This window comes from Entamoeba histolytica, genomic scaffold (assembly GCF_000208925.1).
Source record: "Entamoeba histolytica HM-1:IMSS scf_1104750516297 genomic scaffold, whole genome shotgun sequence".
Taxonomy (NCBI): Eukaryota; Evosea; order Mastigamoebida; family Endamoebidae; genus Entamoeba; species Entamoeba histolytica.
In genome coordinates, this window is record NW_001914995.1 from 23,089 (window position 1) to 44,003 (window position 20,915).

General features: G+C 24.9%; 14 protein-coding genes across 14 annotated transcripts; 5 read left to right on the forward strand and 9 right to left on the reverse strand.

The window, feature by feature from the left end:
• Window positions 1–50: 50 nt before the first annotated feature.
• Window positions 51–998, reverse strand: EHI_001880 (uncharacterized protein; the record flags this gene model as incomplete). Its single annotated transcript, XM_644948.1, has 1 exon — window positions 51–998. The coding sequence occupies one exon, from the start codon at window positions 996–998 to the stop codon at window positions 51–53; it is 948 nt and encodes a 315-aa protein (XP_650040.1).
• A 96-nt stretch (window positions 999–1,094) lies between these two features.
• Window positions 1,095–1,688, forward strand: EHI_001890 (uncharacterized protein; the record flags this gene model as incomplete). The annotated part of the gene is made up of 2 exons (XM_644947.1): window positions 1,095–1,418; window positions 1,491–1,688. 2 exons carry the CDS (start codon window positions 1,095–1,097, stop codon window positions 1,686–1,688), a joined length of 522 nt encoding a protein of 173 aa, XP_650039.1.
• Window positions 1,689–1,744: 56 nt separating this feature from the next.
• On the reverse strand, window positions 1,745–2,749 carry EHI_001900 (uncharacterized protein; the record flags this gene model as incomplete). The annotated part of the gene is made up of 1 exon (XM_644946.2): window positions 1,745–2,749. The coding sequence occupies one exon, from the start codon at window positions 2,747–2,749 to the stop codon at window positions 1,745–1,747; it is 1,005 nt and encodes a 334-aa protein (XP_650038.2).
• A 522-nt stretch (window positions 2,750–3,271) lies between these two features.
• Window positions 3,272–4,552, reverse strand: EHI_001910 (Ras GTPase-activating protein, putative; the record flags this gene model as incomplete). The annotated part of the gene is made up of 1 exon (XM_648122.1): window positions 3,272–4,552. One exon carries the CDS (start codon window positions 4,550–4,552, stop codon window positions 3,272–3,274), a length of 1,281 nt encoding a protein of 426 aa, XP_653214.1.
• Window positions 4,553–4,988: 436 nt separating this feature from the next.
• On the forward strand, window positions 4,989–6,451 carry EHI_001920 (uncharacterized protein; the record flags this gene model as incomplete). The annotated part of the gene is made up of 2 exons (XM_648123.1): window positions 4,989–5,417; window positions 5,465–6,451. The coding sequence occupies 2 exons, from the start codon at window positions 4,989–4,991 to the stop codon at window positions 6,449–6,451; spliced, it is 1,416 nt and encodes a 471-aa protein (XP_653215.1).
• Window positions 6,452–7,529: 1,078 nt separating this feature from the next.
• Window positions 7,530–8,918, reverse strand: EHI_001930 (pyridine nucleotide transhydrogenase beta subunit, putative; the record flags this gene model as incomplete). The annotated part of the gene is made up of 1 exon (XM_648124.1): window positions 7,530–8,918. The coding sequence occupies one exon, from the start codon at window positions 8,916–8,918 to the stop codon at window positions 7,530–7,532; it is 1,389 nt and encodes a 462-aa protein (XP_653216.1).
• Window positions 8,919–9,040: 122 nt separating this feature from the next.
• On the reverse strand, window positions 9,041–9,676 carry EHI_001940 (uncharacterized protein; the record flags this gene model as incomplete). Its single annotated transcript, XM_648125.2, has 2 exons — window positions 9,041–9,189; window positions 9,361–9,676. 2 exons carry the CDS (start codon window positions 9,674–9,676, stop codon window positions 9,041–9,043), a joined length of 465 nt encoding a protein of 154 aa, XP_653217.2.
• A 116-nt stretch (window positions 9,677–9,792) lies between these two features.
• Window positions 9,793–11,775, forward strand: EHI_001950 (heat shock protein 70 family; the record flags this gene model as incomplete). Its single annotated transcript, XM_648126.1, has 1 exon — window positions 9,793–11,775. One exon carries the CDS (start codon window positions 9,793–9,795, stop codon window positions 11,773–11,775), a length of 1,983 nt encoding a protein of 660 aa, XP_653218.1.
• A 103-nt stretch (window positions 11,776–11,878) lies between these two features.
• EHI_001960 (WD domain containing protein) lies at window positions 11,879–14,533 on the forward strand (the record flags this gene model as incomplete). The annotated part of the gene is made up of 1 exon (XM_648127.1): window positions 11,879–14,533. One exon carries the CDS (start codon window positions 11,879–11,881, stop codon window positions 14,531–14,533), a length of 2,655 nt encoding a protein of 884 aa, XP_653219.1.
• Window positions 14,534–14,661: 128 nt separating this feature from the next.
• EHI_001970 (uncharacterized protein) lies at window positions 14,662–16,596 on the forward strand (the record flags this gene model as incomplete). The annotated part of the gene is made up of 1 exon (XM_648128.2): window positions 14,662–16,596. The coding sequence occupies one exon, from the start codon at window positions 14,662–14,664 to the stop codon at window positions 16,594–16,596; it is 1,935 nt and encodes a 644-aa protein (XP_653220.2).
• Window positions 16,597–16,673: 77 nt separating this feature from the next.
• On the reverse strand, window positions 16,674–17,525 carry EHI_001980 (uncharacterized protein; the record flags this gene model as incomplete). The annotated part of the gene is made up of 1 exon (XM_648129.1): window positions 16,674–17,525. One exon carries the CDS (start codon window positions 17,523–17,525, stop codon window positions 16,674–16,676), a length of 852 nt encoding a protein of 283 aa, XP_653221.1.
• A 141-nt stretch (window positions 17,526–17,666) lies between these two features.
• On the reverse strand, window positions 17,667–18,860 carry EHI_001990 (alpha-1,3-mannosyltransferase ALG2, putative; the record flags this gene model as incomplete). Its single annotated transcript, XM_648130.2, has 1 exon — window positions 17,667–18,860. The coding sequence occupies one exon, from the start codon at window positions 18,858–18,860 to the stop codon at window positions 17,667–17,669; it is 1,194 nt and encodes a 397-aa protein (XP_653222.2).
• Window positions 18,861–18,960: 100 nt separating this feature from the next.
• EHI_002000 (uncharacterized protein) lies at window positions 18,961–20,013 on the reverse strand (the record flags this gene model as incomplete). The annotated part of the gene is made up of 1 exon (XM_001913831.1): window positions 18,961–20,013. The coding sequence occupies one exon, from the start codon at window positions 20,011–20,013 to the stop codon at window positions 18,961–18,963; it is 1,053 nt and encodes a 350-aa protein (XP_001913866.1).
• Window positions 20,014–20,179: 166 nt separating this feature from the next.
• Window positions 20,180–20,905, reverse strand: EHI_002010 (mannose-6-phosphate isomerase, putative; the record flags this gene model as incomplete). Its single annotated transcript, XM_001913832.1, has 1 exon — window positions 20,180–20,905. One exon carries the CDS (start codon window positions 20,903–20,905, stop codon window positions 20,180–20,182), a length of 726 nt encoding a protein of 241 aa, XP_001913867.1.
• Window positions 20,906–20,915: the final 10 nt, after the last annotated feature.

The window sequence follows — 20,915 nt, forward strand, 5'->3', positions numbered from 1 at the left end:
CCTTTTGTTGGGAATGAATAAAAGTATTAAAAACTTAATTATTATTTAGTTTAAAAGATATCCATAAAGTAATCTAAACCTTGTCCTAATTCCCAAATACCAATACTAAAGTTATTTTTTATTGCATAATTTATTCTCACTTTAATATATTCTAATGTTGGATAATCAATTATACAATCTTGTGCAATAAATGTATGTTCTTTTGCAGGTTCATTCCATTTAAATGGTCCAGTTGATAGTTTAACCCAATTGTAATATGTTTTTCTATCAACAACAACTGGTTGTTTATTTTTACAATGAGCATAACCATAAAAATTAATTCCAATAGCAAATTGTGGACCTTTAGCTTTGATGTATTTCATTGAAGAATCAATAAAAGATATTGGAGAGTTATAAATTCCTCCTCTATAAAAATAATCATATGTCATTACAACATATAATTCAATATATTTTTTTGTTAATTCTATTTCATGTTCAGTGAAAATAAACATCGGTGGAATTGCAATAACAATTTTAAACTTTTTTAACTCTTCAAGCATTGATACTAATTGTTTCCCCATTTCTTTTTTATAATATTGGTATAAAGTATATATACCATCAATCATTATTCCATTACAAATTGATGAATGTTTTATACAATGTTCTTTGATTAATTTTCCAACATTTTTAAGATCACCTGTAATACTATTAAATGTATATCGGGGATATCCAACAATTTGTAATTCATCTTCTCCAATAATTTCATTTTTTCCATTATAACTTTGAATAGTAAAAAGAACTGGTGAAACAATATCAATTTTATGTTTATTTTTTTCAAGTAAATTAAGTCCATACAAATTCCATGGAGTAATATAAGTTAGTAATGTTCCATTAAATTGCTTTGGAGAATATTCACTAGTTCTATATTTTAAAACATCTTCTTTAGTTAAGTTTTGTTTCATTAATGGATGAAGAGAATTAACATATTGAATTAAAAATAAGAAGATGATACACCACATTGTTTGGAAATTCAACTGAACCAAAAAGAATGGAATTTAATAAAGAATTTTTGAAAAGAAAAAAGAAAGAAATGAACTAAAATTAAAATTAATAAAATGGCTACTATTATTCAACAATCAATTGAAAAGCATATTATTATTATTGGTGAATGTCAATCAAATACTTGTCTTTATATAAATAATATAAAATGGGAAATTGATAATGAAATTAATTATGAATTATTACAACGATTAGCATTATCACTTCATTCATTTTCTAAAAGTTTTGTAAAAGAAGGAAATCAACCATCATTTCATAAATTAACATTATCAAAAAGATCTATAATATCAAGAAGAGGAAAAACAGTAGAAGTATTAGAGGATTTATATTCTGCACAAATAGAACATTATATTATTGTAGTATTAACCTCACATTCTGTTGTTTGTTATTGAATATAAAATAAAGAAAAAAAAATAATACAAATAATAATAATTAATATTCATTAATTATAGGATGATTATACTTTAAAAGAGTCTATTGAAAAAGAATTATCTATCTTCATTCAAAAGAATAAAGATCTTTTAATTCAATTACAACCAAAATTTGATGAATATTCTAAGTCACAAATACAAGCAAATATGGATCAAACAAAAATGATAGAAGAATTTCTTCCATTATTTAAATCTTATTCATTATCTGTGTTAATCTAATTGATAAAGACAACCAAGTCTATTTTAAAATTACAATATACATAATAAGGTTTTTTTTAACAATAATATCCTTGAGCAAATGCTGAGTCTACATATTCTGATTGAGGATAATAATATAGTTCATTAGAATAAATAAATGAATTTGGATTATAATTAATATTATTTATTTGATTTATATCAGGTGTATTAGAAGAAACTTGTTGTATTTGAGAATAATAATTCATGACCATTTGTAATGGAAGAGCAATCGGTTGAAAATGACAAATATGAGTATTAATTGGAGTAGTAATAATTCTTTCTTGATTAAAGGAATTATCATTTATTGTTTCAAATGATTCTGATTTAATTGACATATCTTTTTTATCAGAAACATTTAAAATACTTTGTTCATTAACACTTTTAATAGTTTTAAGTTGTTTTTTAATTTTAGGAGTATATGGAATTGAAATTGCTTTATTTAAAATTGAATCAAAAGAACAAGAAGGTATTATAATATCAAAGTCATTCAAAGATTCTTTAGTAATAGTAACAATAGAACCAACAAGTTGTTCTCTTTCAGTTTTTTCAATAGATTCACCTAATTTACAAAGAAGTTCTTTAGTAAAAACAAATCCATCATATTCTAATTTTAATATTCTAATAAGACGTTCAGTACATTTAGACTTTTTACTTTTCTTTTCATCGAAAGTAAATCCAATAGAAGAAAGGATATATAAAAGTGCATTATTTAATTGAGCTTCTCTTGATCGTTTTAATTGTTTTAAAGTCATAGAATTTTCTTTTAATGGAGTATAACCCAATTGTGATAATAAAAATTGTGAAAAATATGCAATTTCTGCTTGATTTAAAACTTTTCCAGTTGGTCTATATTTTATTTCTTCAACAATTAACATTTTAATAGTATGAATAGTCTTTTTTGTTTTTTTTACTTGTGCATCAAATCCCATTTTAACTAGAAGATAAAGTAATCCATTATATACTAATGTCTCTTCATTTCTTGACATCCTTTTTCTTTCTCTTAGTATTTCTTCATATTCAATTTTTTGTTCGGAATTACTCATTTCACACTTTCTTTACTGTTTTATATTAGTTTAAACCCTTCTTTTTATACTGGTCCTTTTTTTTTAATTTTAATTGTCCCTGATTGAACATTATTTCATTCTTTCTCTTTGTATCTTTCATTTGATTGGTTCTTTCTTTTTAGGGGTTAAGTTACTTTAATTTTAAGTTCTTCTTATAATCTTAAATATAAATTGAATAAAGATGCACTTTCTATTTATTTCTTTGTACATTACTTCGTTTTTCTTCTTTTCCATTCATTTTGTTATTTATCAGTTTTTTTAGTTTCGTTATTTTTAGATTATTTTCATAAATTTATCAATCCCGAAGTGTTTCATATTTATTTTGATTGTAAAAATAAAGAGTATCAATCCGTTAGAACTAAGAAATGAAATATTTTATTTTTTATTATTATTTAATAATAAATAAATTTTTTAGAATAATTTTTATACAAAAGAGATAACATAAAAAAAAACATCAATTTTATGTTATATATTACAAAATTATATTAATATAATAGTTAATTAAATATCTTCAGAAGAGTGATCTCTTAGAACTGCATCACTATTACTGTCTCTTCTAGATGAACGAGGAGAAGCAGTAGGAGTATTTGCTTTAGGAGAGTCATTTTCAAGACGATTAATTTCTTCTTGTAATTTAGCAGTAAGTTCATCTTCATCTTCAATAGCTTTTTGAACAGCTTTTAATTGAGCTTTATATTTTTCTATTTCATCATTTAAATCAGTAATTTCATCTTCAACAGCTTGAAGACGTTCACTATAAGTATTACTACAAAATTCCAATGACTGTTGCATTTCAGTCATGACACTATCTTCATTTTTTTCTGATTTTAAAGCGTCTTTTAAAGCTTGAACATCCCTAGTCATTAAAGCTGTTAAAGGTTCAATATTTGATCGAACCAATTCAACGATATTTTTATGAGCATTTGCTTGTAACGAAAAATCTAATCCACTTTTTTCTGTCATATAACCAGAACGAGGATGAGTAAACATTTCAAATAATTTTGATGCGGAAGAAGTCATAAAATTAGCAATGTCTAAAGGAATAGATGATGAAGTTGTTGTTTCATTTAATAATGACTGACATGTTTTACTAAAAGCAGTTAATCTTTTAGCCATTTCAGGTGAAGGAGGTTGAATAGTATCCATAACATGTTGAGGTGCATGAAATACAGGAAATACAGTTCTAATAAAGAATAATAAGTTAAAAGTATTTTGTGGTGTTGATTTTACTGATTTTTTATTTCCAACTTCAACTGAAATAAAACGAAGTAATTGATGAAAATGAGATGGTAATAAATGAACGCAATCAACTAACTTTGTTCCAAACATATGAGCTAATTTACAAAATGTATCCATTGACTCTTTATGATTTTCAAGTTCAGGACTATTTAATGCATCTGGATCAAGTTTAGTATCTTCATTAATTAATAATTGAATTACTTCTTTTGTTACAGCTCTTAAATATGGTAATAAACAAAGATGACAATACTCTCCATATAATCGTGTAAATGATGTATTTCCTCTAAATACTTGTGTCTCTGCATTTGTCGTTTCAATTTCTCTTTTTGCAACTTCTTTCATTAAATCAAGTAACTTTCCATGAACATTAAAATATTCTACAAGAAGTCTTGCATTTGTATTACATTCCGGTGCCATTTTTCCTTTCACAAATTCAGCACAATAACATCTTAAAAATTCACTATCTCTAACAAATAATAATTGATCGAATTTATATTTATCTCCATTTGGGTTGTATGTATAATGTGCCTTAAAGAAACTCATTTTTATTATTTATAGTTTTTTTTTATTATTTTTATTATTATTATTTTTTTTTTAATACACTTTTAATATTTTCAATTATTATAATATATTTTGTTATTTACTATAATTATAAAACTAATAGTAAAAATAAAAATAATGAATAATAACAAAAAATTATCTCAAAAAAATATTCAATTGAATGAAAACAAAAAAATGAGATGACTTTTTAGTCGTGATTATCGCAAAAACCTAAAAAAAAAAAAATAGAGAAGGGGTAGATAAGAAAATTTAAATCAAAACAAAAAAAGAATAAAAGGAATATAATTTATAAATAATAAATGAGATGATAAAAATTGAAGTTTTTAACTTTTTTTAAGAATAGCAACGATTTGTCTCAAATAATAAAACAGAGATTTTTTATCTTCTTTAGAAAAATCTTTAATCTTAAAAACATTAAATGAATGCTCCATCAATTGAACTTATTCAAAAGTATTTCTCGAAAAATTTTAAAAAAATGATCGAGGGTATTAAAGAAAAGAAAATACAATTAATTCAAGGAGATTTTACTAAAAGTTTTCAACCAACGTTTAGTTATACTATTCGTTCAAGTGATGAATTTGCAATGACAACATTTTCTACATATGCAGTTGTTAATAATAAAAAAGATGGTGATCCAGTTTGTGATAAAGCAGGAGTATTAAGATATAAAAATGCATTTATTTCATGTATTGCAGATGGTTGTGGATGGGGAGAAAAATCTTCAAAAGCAGCTATTAGTGCTGTTTCAGGATGTTTAGATTATTTATCACTTTCAATTAAAATGGCAAAAACAACAACTGATATTGCACGGATATTAGTTGAATCATTTGCACATGCACATTATAATGTTTGTCATTATCTATTTTTACATATAAATGAGTTAATCAAAAATAGATTATTAAAGAAAAACAGTCCCCAATGCATATTGGTATAACTACATTATTAGTTACTTGTACAATTTATGTAGAAAATAGTAAAAAAGTAATTAAACCTTTTACATTACTTCTTTCTGTTGGTGATTGTCGTGCATTTTATGTTAAAATGAAATCAAAACAAGCTATTTCATTATGTGGTACTAATAGAACAAAAATTAAAGAAATTCAAAATTGTTCAGGTAGTCTTGGAGCAGCAAACGAGTACTTGCCAGATTTAAAAGGGTCAGTTCTTTTATTAATAAAAAGTGAAATAGGTGATAAAATTCTCACAGTAACAGATGGGTTTTATGACAATATTTCTTGTATGTCAGAATTTGTTTTTCCTTTAATTGATAAATCAGCAACATTAGCTGATTTTTTGGAAAGTCTTTCTAAGTTATTAATTGATATAACAGAACCAATAAGAAAAGAAGTAGTTACAACAAGAAAACTTATTATTAGTAAAGGAAAATTAGATCATTCTACTTCAATTATTTATGATATTGTTAGTCAATATTCTTTAAATCCAATTAACACTTTCTATCCTTCTATTTTTGATTCATTAATTCCTAATAAAAAAAGAGTGTCTAGTCTTCCTAAAGCATTAGAATTAAAAGGACCAAACCAAACTGATCTTACGGATTTATTATCACCTCCAACTACTTGTTTCTCTTCTGTTTTACCTTTTCCTTTTTCTGTACCAATATCTTCTCCAACACCTTCTCCTTCAATTTGTTCACAAATTGTTAGACTTGATACTTCTCCTTCTAACGATTCTTTACTTAGAAAAAAATCACCTATTCTTTTTCTTGCTCCTACTTCATTTAAACGTCATTCAGTTAATCAATTACTCCATCAATCACATTTCCTTCAAACAAAAAATGTCGATGTTCAATCTTTTGCATCAACACCTGTTGAACATCCTTCATCTCCGTTCGCTCGTTTCTTCTTAGAAGAAGTCAATTGATCAATTGTATATTCTATTTCTTAATATTATTATTTACTATTCTTTTGTCATTTCCTTTTTTTCTTTTGATATTCTATAAATAGAAAACTATTATGTGCCTTTTTTACATTTTTCATATTCATTACTGCATCTTTTTTACACTTTTTAAAAAAATCAACGCGTTTCATATTTAGTAATAAATCATCTTATTATGTATTTCAAAAATAAAAATAACTTATCGAAAATGAAATAGTTATTTCAAAAAAAATTATTTTAGTTGACTCTAATCACTCAAAAATTTTCATGATTATATTGAACGAGATTTTAAATTAAAAATAAAAATATTCGAATATTTTAATTAAAAATTTTGGTTTAAATTGTTTTAGTTACCATTTTTGGTAGTTCATTTAGAGTGAAAAACTCTAAATAATAAATCACTCACTTATTAATAACTATCTACTAATAAACCAAATGAAAAAAGTATTGAACAAGAATATTTCTTTGATAAAAGAAAATGTGTATTAGTTACTTAACTGAAAATAAAATTATTTCTTTTATTAAATATTTTTAATATTAAAATAACTTTTTATTATAACTGAAAAGAGGAAAATAAATTGCGTCAGACTAAAATAACATATCTTCTCTTCTCACATAATTATTTTTATTCTTAACATTTTTTAATTGATTCGTTAAACTACTTTTTTAAAATATAAAAATTAATTTTTTTTGACTACTGTAACGTTAACAGGAATATTAAATTCAGATAACAGTTATTTATCATAAAAATAAAAATATCATCACTAACAAAAAATGAAAATTATCTATTTGAAATGTTTTATTAATAAAAAGTTTGTATAATAATATTAACTTTAATTCTTTCAACATACCTAATATTAAAAATAGTTTATTGTAATCTTATGAAAATGAATAACCTAAACATTAACATCAAAAGTATAATAAAAAAAAAAGAGTAATAACAAAGAAATATTAAATCTCACACATAAAAATTTATGTTATATAAAACATATTATTGTATTTATAAAATAAAAAATTAATAATAATAAAATTAATAACTTATAGTAATTGATTGATAAAAGTATTAATAATTGTCATGTCTCAAATTGTTAATTAATGTTTCAAAACCTGTATATAATGGTGAATGACACCAATAAACATTTTGTTCATTTTGTTCTACTAATTGAACTTCAGATAAAACAATAGAATTTAATGCCTTTGTTGTTTCAAATTTTTTCCAGTTAGCTTTTGAATAAGGTGTCATTCTACAATCACCACAAATTAAGACAAGATCAACATCAGAAAAATTATTATTTATTTCAAATGAACAAAAAGTAGTTGAATCAATATGCCCAACAACCATAAGAATTTCTATAAATCCTCTCATTAATTCAATTGTCGGATGGATAGCAATTTTTACATTTTTATTTTTTTGTTTTAATAGTTCAACTAAATCATTTAATAAAATTTGAGATTGTGATTGAATTAATGAATGGCTTGGTATTATAACTATGTTTTGTGCGTCTAAACACATTTCACTTACTTCTTTTAAGTCAATTTGTGGAATATCTATTTTACGTTTTAAAAAATCAACATCATTTGAGGTAAGTTTATTTGCAAAAATCATTGAAAGTAATGATATTTTCTTTGCTTGACATGAATCAAGTAAAGTAACTATAAAATACATTCCTACAATACTTCCACAAAATACTACTGTGTTATTATTTCTTATTAGTCCTACTGCAACAACAGTCCATCCACTCAATGACTGTAAAATACCCATCATTATAGAAAGATCTGATTGATCAACCATCATTGTAATAAATGAACATAATGCTATTAATAATGCAGTTGTCCAATATAATGCAAGTTTAGCAGTATTATCATTAACTAAAATAATAAATGAAGATAAAATAATAGATAAAATAAATGTAAAAACAACAAAGAAACTTCTTAAAGGTATTTTTAATTTATAATGAGGAAGTAATTTAAGAAGTTTAAAAATGACTACTGAATAACCTATTATTCCAGACACACTTGACCACATTCCTATACAAACTTCTACCATTAATAAATAAAATAATTGATCTTTTGGTCTTTGAGATGGATTAAAGTAAATTGGAGTTAAAAAATCACCTGTAATTAATACAAGTGATGATATTGAACCAAATAATGATAATGTACAAATAAATAATGGAAATTGAAATACTTTAAATTTATGTAATATTACTACTCCAATACCAATTCCTAAAACCATTGGTGAAATAAAGATAGCAATTAATTTAATATCTGAAATAGTTATTATTTGCCAAATTGATACTACAATAAATGATAATAACACTCCTGTTATTGCTAATATACATCCTCTAAAATATAATTTGGGTTTCTTTAAATAATACAATGAAATACATATTAAACAACAAGTAATAATAAATGACATTTCAACATATGCAGGAAATGAAATAATATCCATTAAATTGGTTTGATTTTATGTTATTTTTTTTTTTCTTTTTTTTTATTTTAATTATTGTTTTATTGTTAATTATTTTACTATTTAAAATAAATTATTTAAATTCTTATAACAAAAATGTGTATTTATATCTTTACTGGATGAAATTGCATTGGAATTTGGTCATCATCTTCTTCTAATTCATATTCTTCGTTATTAATATCACTGAAAGCATCATTGTCATTTTCAATTTCTTCAATTTCATTGTCAACTGAATCAAGGAATGAATAAAAGTCTTGATTTCCAGAAATAAGAGTAATTGTTAAAAGGAATATAATAAAGTTGAACATAATATATTATTTATTTTAAGTTCTTTTTACTTTATGATAACAATTAATTTTTATTTATTTTTGTTTATGAAAATTAACTTTAAATCATTACTTTGAATAATTTAGTTAAAGATAACCAGCAGAAACAATTTTAATATCTTCATCATCTTCATTCTCATCTTCTTCTTCATCTTCATTCTCATCATCATCATCTTCTTCTTCATAACCATCATCATTAATTTCAAAATCCTCTTCATCAAATTCGTAGTCTTCATCATCGTCATCTTCTAATTCATCATCATCATCTTCTTCCATATCATCATCTTCAAGATCAAATTCATCATAATCATAATCATCATCAAAATCAAAATCAAAGTTAGTTTCTGTTTCAAAACTATCTTCAGCAAAAACAGTTAAAATTAAAGCAATTAATAAAAAGAAAAGAGAACGCATAAATATAAGAATAAATATATTAAGATTAGTTCTTCTTTTGACTTTTGTTAATATTATGTTATAAATACAATAATTCATTCTTCATAAAATTTAAAAAAACTAAATAATAATAAATAATGTTAATATTGTTATTAACCCTTTGTATTTGTTCTCTTGCACAAAATAGCGATGTTATTATTGGTATTGACCTTGGTACAACTTTTTCTGCTGTTGGTATTTATAGAGACAGTGGAGTAGAAATTATTGCCAATGATCAAGGTAATAGAATTACACCATCAGTTGTAGCATTTACTGATCATGACATTCTTGTTGGAGAAGCAGCAAGAAATCAAATAACAGAAAACCCAAAGAACACTATATTTGAGATTAAGAGACTTATTGGAAGGACATACGATGACAAAGAAGTTCAACGAGATTTACATATCTTTCCATTTAATATTATTAATCAAGACAATAAACCATTCATTAAAGTTACTTTAAAAGGTGAAGAAAAAATTTATTCACCAGAAGAAATAAGTGCTATGATCATTCATAAAATGGCTAAAACTGCTTCAGATTATCTTGGAAAAGAAGTTAAAAAAGCTGTTATTACTGTCCCAGCTTATTTCAATGATGCACAAAGACAAGCAACAAAAGATGCAGGTACTATTGCTGGACTAGAAGTTTTAAGAATTGTTAATGAACCTACAGCAGCATCAATGGCATTTGGGTTAAATAGTTTTAAAGGAGAGAAACAAATTTTAGTATTTGATCTTGGAGGGGGAACATTTGATGTGTCATTATTAAATATTGAAAATAATGTATTTGAAGTTATTGCAACATCAGGAGATACTCATTTAGGTGGAAGTGATTTTGATCAAAGAATTGCATTATTCTTAGTTGAAATTTGTAAAAGGAAATTTAAAAAAGATCCTTCTGATAACCCACGAGCAATGAGTAAATTAAGAAAAGAAGCTGAAAAAGCTAAAATTGCTTTAAGTAGCGAAGAACAAACAAAAATTGAAATTGAAGGGTTAATGGAAGGACTTGACTTCTCTTTTGTTTTAACAAGAGCTCGATTTAATGAATTAAATCTTGATTTATTTAAAAAAACACTTGGACCAGTTAGAATGGTTTTAAGTGATGCAAAATTAGATAAAAAAGATGTAGATGAAATTGTACTTGTTGGTGGATCTACTCGTATTCCAAAAGTTCAAGAATTATTACAAGAATTCTTTAATGGAAAAGAACCAAATAAAGATGTTAATCCAGATGAAGCTGTTGCATATGGAGCTGCTATTCAAGGAGCAGTTTTAAATAATAGTGAAGGAACAAATGATGTTGTATTAGTAGATGCTACCCCATTAACATTAGGTATTATGACAGCAGGAGGTGTTATGGCATCAATTATTCCAAGAGGAACACATGTACCAACAAAGAAAAGTCAAATTTTTACTACCCATGCAGATAATCAAGAACAAGTTGAAATTCAAGTATTTGAAGGAGAAAGAAGTTTAACTAAAGACAATCATTTATTAGGGAAATTTATGTTAGAAGGAATTAAACGAGCACCAAGAGGAATTCCAAAGATTGAAGTTACTTTTGATGTAGATGTTAATGGAATTTTAAGAGTTTCTGCACAAGATAAAAAATCAGGAAAGAAAGAAGAAATTACTATTACATCAGAAAAAGGAAGACTAACTGAAGAACAAATTCAAAGAATGGTTAAAGAAGCTCAAGAACGATCAGGAGAAGATAACAAAGCAAAAAAAATGATTGAGTCACGAAATGAATTAGAAAATTATGCATATAAAGTTCGAGATGAAGTAATTGATAAAGATAAATTAGCTGATAAATTACAAGAAGGTGATAAAAAGACTATTTTAGATGGAGTTGATGAAGTCCTCGATTTCTTAGAACGTGAAATGCATCCAAGTATAGAAAAATGTGAAGAAATGTATAAAAAATTAGAACAAATTGTTCATCCAATTTTAAGAAGATATGGAGGAGTACATCATAGAGCTGATGAAAATTTTTATGAAGGAAAAGAAGAGAATAAAGAAGAAGATAATTTTGGAAGAGACAGAGATGAAGAAGAAGAAGAGAAAGATGAATTATAATTCAATTTCTTAATTTAAATGAAAAGTAGTTTTTGAACCAATAAGAATTAAGTAATACAACCCTATATATTAGGGTTAATATACTTCTAAAATTTATTATTCAATGACTGAGAATTTTGTTACACAATCTAATTTACTTAGATGTTTTAGAACATTAGGATTATTTGCTGGAAATCAACCAGCAGCATGTTGTAGTGTTGGGAAATTATTACATTTAATGGTCCCAGTAGAACATTCATTTATTTCATATGATATTACACATAAATTAGATTTTTTATATCGTTCACAAGAATTTAAAGAACGTGTTATGGCAGTTTATATGAGAAATTATCAAGCAATAGTAGTAACAAAACACTCAGTTTATTTTGAAGGAGAAGTTCAAACATTTAATGAAGTAAGTATTGAAGGAACAATTTCATCATCATTACTTTTTGGAGACCATTTAATTATTTCAACAGAAAGTAGGTTAATCATAATTACAATTGATACACATGAAATTTATAAGAAAATACCACTTCCATGTGAATCACCAACAATATTTCATCCAAGAGAATACTTAAATAAAATTACATTAACGTGTGAAAATCAATTATATTTAATGAATATTAATACTGAAAAACTTTTATTCACTTTTAAATTTCCAGAAAAAATTGTTGGAATTGCACAGTCTCCAGATGTTGATATTCATGCAATTGCTTTAGAGTCAGGTGAAATTCAAATTTTTAACTTAAAACAAAATAAAAAAATATGTTCACTTATAAATTCTCATCAACCTACTGCACTTAATTTTATTAGTGGATTACCAGATGATGATTTATTCTTAGTTGTTGGTTGTGTTAATGGGTTTATTAATATCTTTTCAATTAAAACTGGTGTTATTGTTGGATCTTTATTCCATCATACTGCTCGTGTTCATACTCTTATTACTTTTCCAAATGAATTACATTTTTATTCAGTAGGAGATGATAATGCTATTAGACAATATGTTATTGATCCAAATAGTGGTAGTTTAATTCCTGCATTAATTAGAGAACGATGTGGTCATCCAATGAAACCAATTTATGTAAAGATTACAGGTAATAATGTAATTACAGGATCAGTTGATGGAAGTATTAGAAGTAGTTCTTTATTTAATCCAATGTTAACAAAAGAATTTTCACAAAAAGTTTCTATAAAAGCGAAAAGAATGGGAGTAGAGCAGTCAACATTAAAGTTAAATCAAGTAAATTGTATTGATGTAAATGAAAGATATTATCTTTTAAGAGATACTGTTGTCACTACCCATAATGGAAAAAATTTAGCTGTTACATGGGATATTGTAAAAATGAGAATAGGAGATAATAAAATGAGGAGTTCTATTGTTGACAAAAGAAATCCTAATAAAAAATTTCAACACTCAAGTGCACCTGAACTTGAAGTTCAAGTTAATGAAATGTGTCATACAACATATTGTTGTTTTTCACATTGTGGAAATTTTGTTTGTATAGGAAATTCTCAAGGTTTAATTGATAAATTTAATGTTCAAAGTGGAGAACATAAATGTATATTTAATTGTCATAAAATGGAAATAACAGGATTAGCAGTTGATTCCAATAATAAATATTTAATAAGTTCATCTATGGATGGCAAAGTATTATTATGGGATTTTGAAACAGGAGAATTGATTGATACTATTGTGAATATTTTAAGTGGAATTACTCATTTTTCATTTAATAAAAAGAATAATCTTTGTGCTGTTACAACTGCTTCTAATGAATTAATGATTCTTGATTTAACTACAAGAAAAATAATTCGTCAAACAGATATGAGAGGAATAGCATCAAATATTAAATTAAATACAAATGGTAATTTTGTATTTGTTTCATATACAAATGGATGTCTTACAGTTTATGATATTATTACAATGAAAATAGTCGATGTTGTAAGATTTAGTTCAGCAGTTATTTCTATGGATATAAGTGCAGATGGTAGATTTTTTGTATGTTATCTTTCTAAGTCATTTGAATTACAGGTTTATTATTTAAGAGATTACTTTTCAAATATACTTCTTGATGCTCCAAGTAAACCATATTATATTAAATTTTATAAAAGTGAATTATCTGATTCTACTAATATCAAGAATTATTGTTATGATGACATTAACGTTAAAATGGAAACTGAAACTCAAGAAATACGTGAAACAACTATTTTATTAGAAGCAACAGATAATCCTATTGCTAAATGGATTAATTTACCAGAATTAGACCGTCTTAGAAAAGAAATGCAAATTGAACAAACAAGATTAAACCCAGTTGAAATACCATTTTTTATTCCAATTAATCAACATTCTGATGCTATCTTTAAACCTTTAAAAGCAGATTCAAAATTATTATCAAATCAACCTTCATTAATGGAATCAACATTAATTTTACATTTAACAGAATCAAATGAAGCAACATTGACATATTTAATGAGTTTAAATTCATCTCATATTGATTTAGAAATAAGAAATTTATCAAATAATGATTATCAACATCTTAATACTTTTCTTAAATTTTTAAATGATGAATTAAATACTTCTCGTAATTATGATTTTATTATTACAATTACTCAAGTTACATTAAGAACTCATATTAGAGAAATGATGAAACATCTTTCTAAATATTATCATGAATTAACTAATTTAAAAGAAACAATTGAAAAGATGTGGGGACCAGTAGATGAATTATTTAATGAAGACTTTTCATTAGTAGCATTCTTGTCAGGTATCAAAATATGATTTCTTTGATTGAATTAAATTTTTATTTGAAAAATCTTTTTTTTCTCTTTTTTAAGAATAAAAAATAAAAGAAAAAATAAAGGAAAAACTCTAAATTCATTTAGATTTTAAATTGTAGTTCTTATACAATGGTTAAACTTGAAGCAATTTATCTTATGAATGTTGCATTATATTTTGATACAACGAAAAACCTTAAATTATTTATGTGTATTTCTCATACTTGTAAAGAAGCAGTTGGAATGTTACATATTATTCCATATAAAATTTCTGATACTAAACCTACAAGAAGTTTTCTTGAAAGGTTGTCTAGATTTCTTCCACATTTACAAACTCTTAAATGTAATTTAACTATTCTTAATGAAATACCTATTCCTCAAAGTGTTGTTTATATCAGTGGAGTTTTATTAGTTAGTAGAGATAATGATTCTGTTATTCGATGGATGGGTATGTGTTCAGAATTATATATTACAACACATCATTACTCTAGAGTTGATTTAAGTGTTTGTAAAGCATTGAGAACATTACATATTTTAATTTCAAAAGAAAGTGTTGTATCATCTGTGTTTGATGGAGAAGAATTAGCACATCTTCCAGTATTACAAAAAATAGTTGTAGAATGTTTTGGAAGTAATTTAGAAGAAGTTGTTATTGAATTAGAGAAAAATAAAACACTTCAAAAAAAAGAAATCATATGTAAATTACATGAAATAGGAAATATTCATATTTCATTATTAAATAGATTGAATCAAATTGGAGTTGTTATTGGTATTTATTCAAATATGTTAGAAGAGATACCTGAATATGTTACGTTATTACATCATTTTGGATATTTAACAATTACCAGCTCTGATGATACTTTTATTGAAAATCTTCATCATAAATATATTCGTCCTTTAAATCTTCATATTCTTTGTAATCAAAGTATTGAACATAATATCTATTCTGTTAATTGTACTTCAATTCATTCATTACTTATTAGTGGATTAAATTGTATAAATAAATTAATTATTCCAACTTCTCTTAATACCTTAAAGCTTCATCAATGTTCTTTACCTCCATTAAATTTTACTTATGTTTGTTTGGAAAATGTAACTATTGAATCATGTTCAATAGATTCATTAACATTACCAGTTACTGTTAGTTCATTAACTTGTATTCGTTCTATCATTCATACAATCCCAAATCTTCATAAACTAAATTTACCTTTAACTAAATTAATTTCTGTTGCACATACATTATCTTATCCAATGCTTCCAACTAATATTAATGATGTTACGTTTTCAAGTGCTCCAATACTTTCATTTCCAAATATAACATCATGTTCTCTTCATAAATTTAAATTATTTCGATGTAATGAATTAAAAACATTAATTATTCCAACAACAATTACTATGTTAGCTATTTGTTCTTGTAAAACATTAACATTTATTGATACTAACTTAGCCCAATTGAAAAAATTAGAATTAACTGATAACCCAGTTCTTAAATCATTTAATTGTCCATCTACAATGAAATCTATTTTTGTTTCTCGCAATAAAATTTTAAATTTATCATTTGCTTCAACTCTTAGAAAGATTAAAGCTATTCAAACTTTTATTCCTCCAATTCAACTTAATGCTTTATCCAGACTTTCATTATCTGGTTGTAATGAGTTACAATATAACCATTATACTAGTTTACAATATTTAACTATTACAAGTCAATTAACTCAAAATTTAAAATTTCCTTTATTACTACAAAACCTTTCTATAAATGATTGTCAATGTAATTCTATTGATATTAAAACTCTTTCACATCTTACTGCATTAACCTTATGGAAATGTCCAAAAATTAATGAATTAGAACTTCCTAATTTTATTCAAAAAGTTGATATTGCACGATGTGGTAAATTGATAATAAAAAGTAATGAACAATGTACATTAAAAGATTTGAAAATTGTTCAATGTGAAATACAACCTTTAATACTTCCAAAATCGATTTGTACTTTAACATATTCTCGATCAAATACAATAACAATTCTTAACAAATCAAATTTGCCTAATCTCATTGTAAAACCATTATAATTAGTAATTCAAATATTTAATTAATTATTTTTTATCTTTGTTTTTAGATACATATCCTCTCTCTTACTCTCCTTCATTCATTTATATGGATTGTATGAATATTGTTGATTTTGTTGTGGAATATAACTAGTAGATGAATTGAATGTAGAATAATAACTAGGATATTGTGGAATCATCGGCTGTTGTTGTAATGGTGGTAAATACATTGGGAGACGAACATTTAATAAAGAAATTAAAGTATCAGATAATTGCTGAGATCTAACAATTTTCATTATTTCACCATTAGAACGAGTATTTGAAAAAATTTTTTTTAGAAGTAACATATAAGCAATGCATTTAGCATCATACTTTCTGTCTGAAACTGCTATTGCTGAAAATTCATTTAATCTTACAAAACATTCATACCCTCCTTTAATTTCATTAAATCTAAGTTCTAATGATCTTCCTATTCTAGAACATATTCTTTCTATGGTTTGTTCAACTTCTTTTTCCTCTCTATTTGCCATTGGAAGATTTTCTCTTTTATTAAATTCTTCTCTTCTTCTTTCATCCAATCGAAATGGTTTTCTTTCTGTTTCTTTTGTTTTAGGTTTTACTAAAATAGAAAGTGATTCTGGCATTTTAGGACAAATCACTGTATCTCTCAATTTAGGTAATGGTTCTTCATTTAATCCCATTATTAAATCACTGTATTTTCTTGCATTAAAATTATCTATTATAACAAGTGTTTGTAGTGCAATAATATCATTAAAATTATTTTCTATTTTCTCATAATTAGTATTTATAACATTTGTTTGGTCAATTAAAACGTTTACATTGAAATAATTATTTTCTACATTATATATGATTCTTATTTCAACTTGTTTCTTCTTTTCTTTACAAAATTCTGTTAAAAGATTAAATCCTCTCTTTTCATTTGTTGTTGTCATAGTTTTTTATTTTTATTTCTTTTTTAAGTTCTTTTCTTTATTTTATTATATTTTTCCTTTTTTTTTTCTTTAAAACTTTTAAATTTGAAATAACACAAATTTTATTTATTAACTTAAAAATTTGTGGGATTAAAAATTTATTTAGTTTGATATGACTTGATGTACAACCTCTGATACTTTCTTTGTAAATGTTTCAAACCCAAACTTTTCTTTAGTTGCTTTCTTAGCATTTAACTTTAATTTTTGTCTTAAGTTGTTATCATGACATAGTCGAGATATACATGCTGCAAATCCTTCTTTACTTCCATCACAAAGCAGTCCTGTTAATTCATTTTGAACTGTTTCTAATGGACCACCATTATTACAAGCAATTACTGGTACTCCTTTAATCATTGCTTCTAATGGAACAATACCGAAATGTTCAAATGGAGGAGTATATAATACAGCAGTAGCTTTTTTAAAAAGATATTCACGTTCTTCATTTGAGAAATTTTTAAGTAAAGATACATGATCTTCAATATGTAATTGATGTGAAAGTTGTTCTAATTCATTATAGACATCTTTATTTTCTTTTACTCTAAGATCATAACCACCAGCAATAATAATTCTAACATTATTTTTTAAATCATCTTCTAATAAACTTAATGCTTCAAGTGCTACTTTATGATTCTTCTTTCCTTCATATCTATTAATTGAAATAAACCAAAATTCTTCTTTAGGTTCTTCTTCAAATGGACTTTCACTATTCATTGATTCTTCTAAAATAGGATTATATGTTGGATAAAGTACTTGTGGTGTTCTAGAATGACTTGGAAATGCTTTTTCATAAACTGATTGTGTATATAAACTATTTACTACAATTGAATCACTTAGTCCCATAGATTTTTCTTCTAACCAATCAAAAGGGATTCTATATATCTTTTTCATAAATCCTCCTTCTTTACAAAGACATTTGTCTGGATGATGACAATAAAACAATACCTTTTTATTAAAGAGTTTTAATATTGGAACTCCAATTGAAATTTGATCAACAATATAAATGTCTGCATTAGTTTTCCATGCAACAATTATTGATAAATAAAGAGCTCTTATTGTAGCAAAGAAAATATAAAAATATCCAAATAATGTAATTGGAAGAAAATCTCCATGAACAAATACTTGGAACCTTCCTTTTGTCTCTGGAAAACAATGTTCTTTATCATGATGTGATGTATAAAATTTAACGTCATAATCTTCATGTTCCAATGCAAGAGCAATATCTACAACAAGTCGTTCAGCTCCACCAATACCAAGATCAGGATGAATAATGATAGCAGTTTTAGTGTTATTATCCATAATTCAATTTTTTAAGTTCTTTTTTCTTTTTTCTTTTTCTTTAAACAATTCAACTGATAATGTTTTTACTACCAAAAATAATAATTGAATTCTATTAAAATTAATTAGATGGATGTGACATAGTATTTTGAATAGATATTGTTGGTGATTGATTTGATTGAATTTCTTGACAAGTTGTTGGTGTTGTTGTATTAATTTGTTGATCTGGTATTTGTGTATTAAGTGGAACATCATATATTCCATCATAATATTTCACTACATAAACAGGTTGAGGATATGTATAGTTAGGGATAGTTTGAATTGGAATTTGATTAATTTTTATTGAAGGATCAATGAGAGGATTATTATTTGGTTGTGGTTGAATGACTTTTGGTTGTGAATTAGAACCTTTTGATTTTCTATTTTTTCCTAATAGTAGAATTTGCTTTCTTGTAACTGAATTGAGTTTATCAATAGAATAACGTAATCCTTCTCTACTAAAATAACGATAATTATCTGTAATAAATTGAACTACTCTATCACTATACATTAATGACATTTCTCTTAATAAACATCCAACACCTAATTGTACAAATCGTTCACTACTTTTAATACAAGCTGCACAAATATCAAATGATAAATCAGTCATTGCACCAACTTTAACTAAAGATACAAAAGTAACACATGAAGCTCTCATACGCCAAACTTTCCCAGAATCTTTCCATTGTGAAATTTTTGTTGCAAATTCATCACTTTTTTTAATTAAAGGACCAAGTACTCTCACAGAAAAAGAGTCACAAACTTCCCATGTTGTAATATCATTATCAAAAATACGTTCAAAGTCTGCAATATGATTAATTGTAATTTCATCAAGTATTTTTGTTATTACCATCGTTCCTATTTTCTTTTCTTCAATTGTTCCTAATGCTAAAAAACGATAAGCAAAATAAAGTTGATTGTCTGGAGAGTATGATGAAAGTGTTGTTGAATAAAAATTATCAAATAAAGTTTGTAATTGTGCAGATCTAATATTATATGTTCCTGTTGATGGTTTTTCATTTGAAATACTTCTTAAAGAAACTTGTAATGATTCTATAACATCATTGAATGGTATATAAACATATTTACCTCCAATATATGCAATATGAATTGGTTTAACAATTTCTTCAGTCATGAAAATGTAAATTATAATTAATAGTTTTTTTTCTATTAAAAAATTCTTTTATAAAAACAAAAAAAAATATATTAAAAAAAAAGAAAAATGTTATTAAAATCAATAATTTTATTTAAGAAAAAAATCAAAATAAAAAAGGAAAGAATGAATAGAAGTAACAATGAAATTATGAGAGTAACACAAGTGAAACATCATCAAGAGCATTAACTGTTAAAATATTTCTGTCTTTAATTAAGAAAGCAGCACCAATTTGGTAAATAGAATTTTCAATTCTAGCTTTTCCTTTATATAATACAAATAAAGAAGTACTTAAAATTGATACATCAATAGTAAAACCTTTATTAATATGATAAACAGTAACTATAAAACTATTTAAATATTGTTTTGGATTTATATATCTAATTGATTGAGCAGCTTGATAATCATCTGAACGTATTGTTAATATTTCTTTATCTACTTCACTAATTCTATTACAAGTTTCATGTGGAATGAATTGTAAAGCTTCAAGATCACAAAATTTATGAGTAAGTCCAAATCGAATAACATTATCACTTGAAACCATTGCTTCAACACATTCTCCTTCAATATATCCATGAGGATAATTAGGAGGAATAAAAAATGCATGATAAGGTTCAAATATTTCATATCTAAGAAGAAAACAAACAATAAGTCCAACATCATTTTTGAATTTATTGACTAATTTATTAAATAAAATTTGATGTTTTGATAATGTTTTTCCATTTTGAATTAATGAAGTAATATATTTACTCATTTCATTTATATAATTAATCACTTTATTTTTTTCTAATAAATGTGCTCTTACTAATAAAGTACGTGCTTCTTCTCCTTCTTTATAATTTAATACTTCTACTAATGGTGGATTATTTTTCATTTGAAAGCGT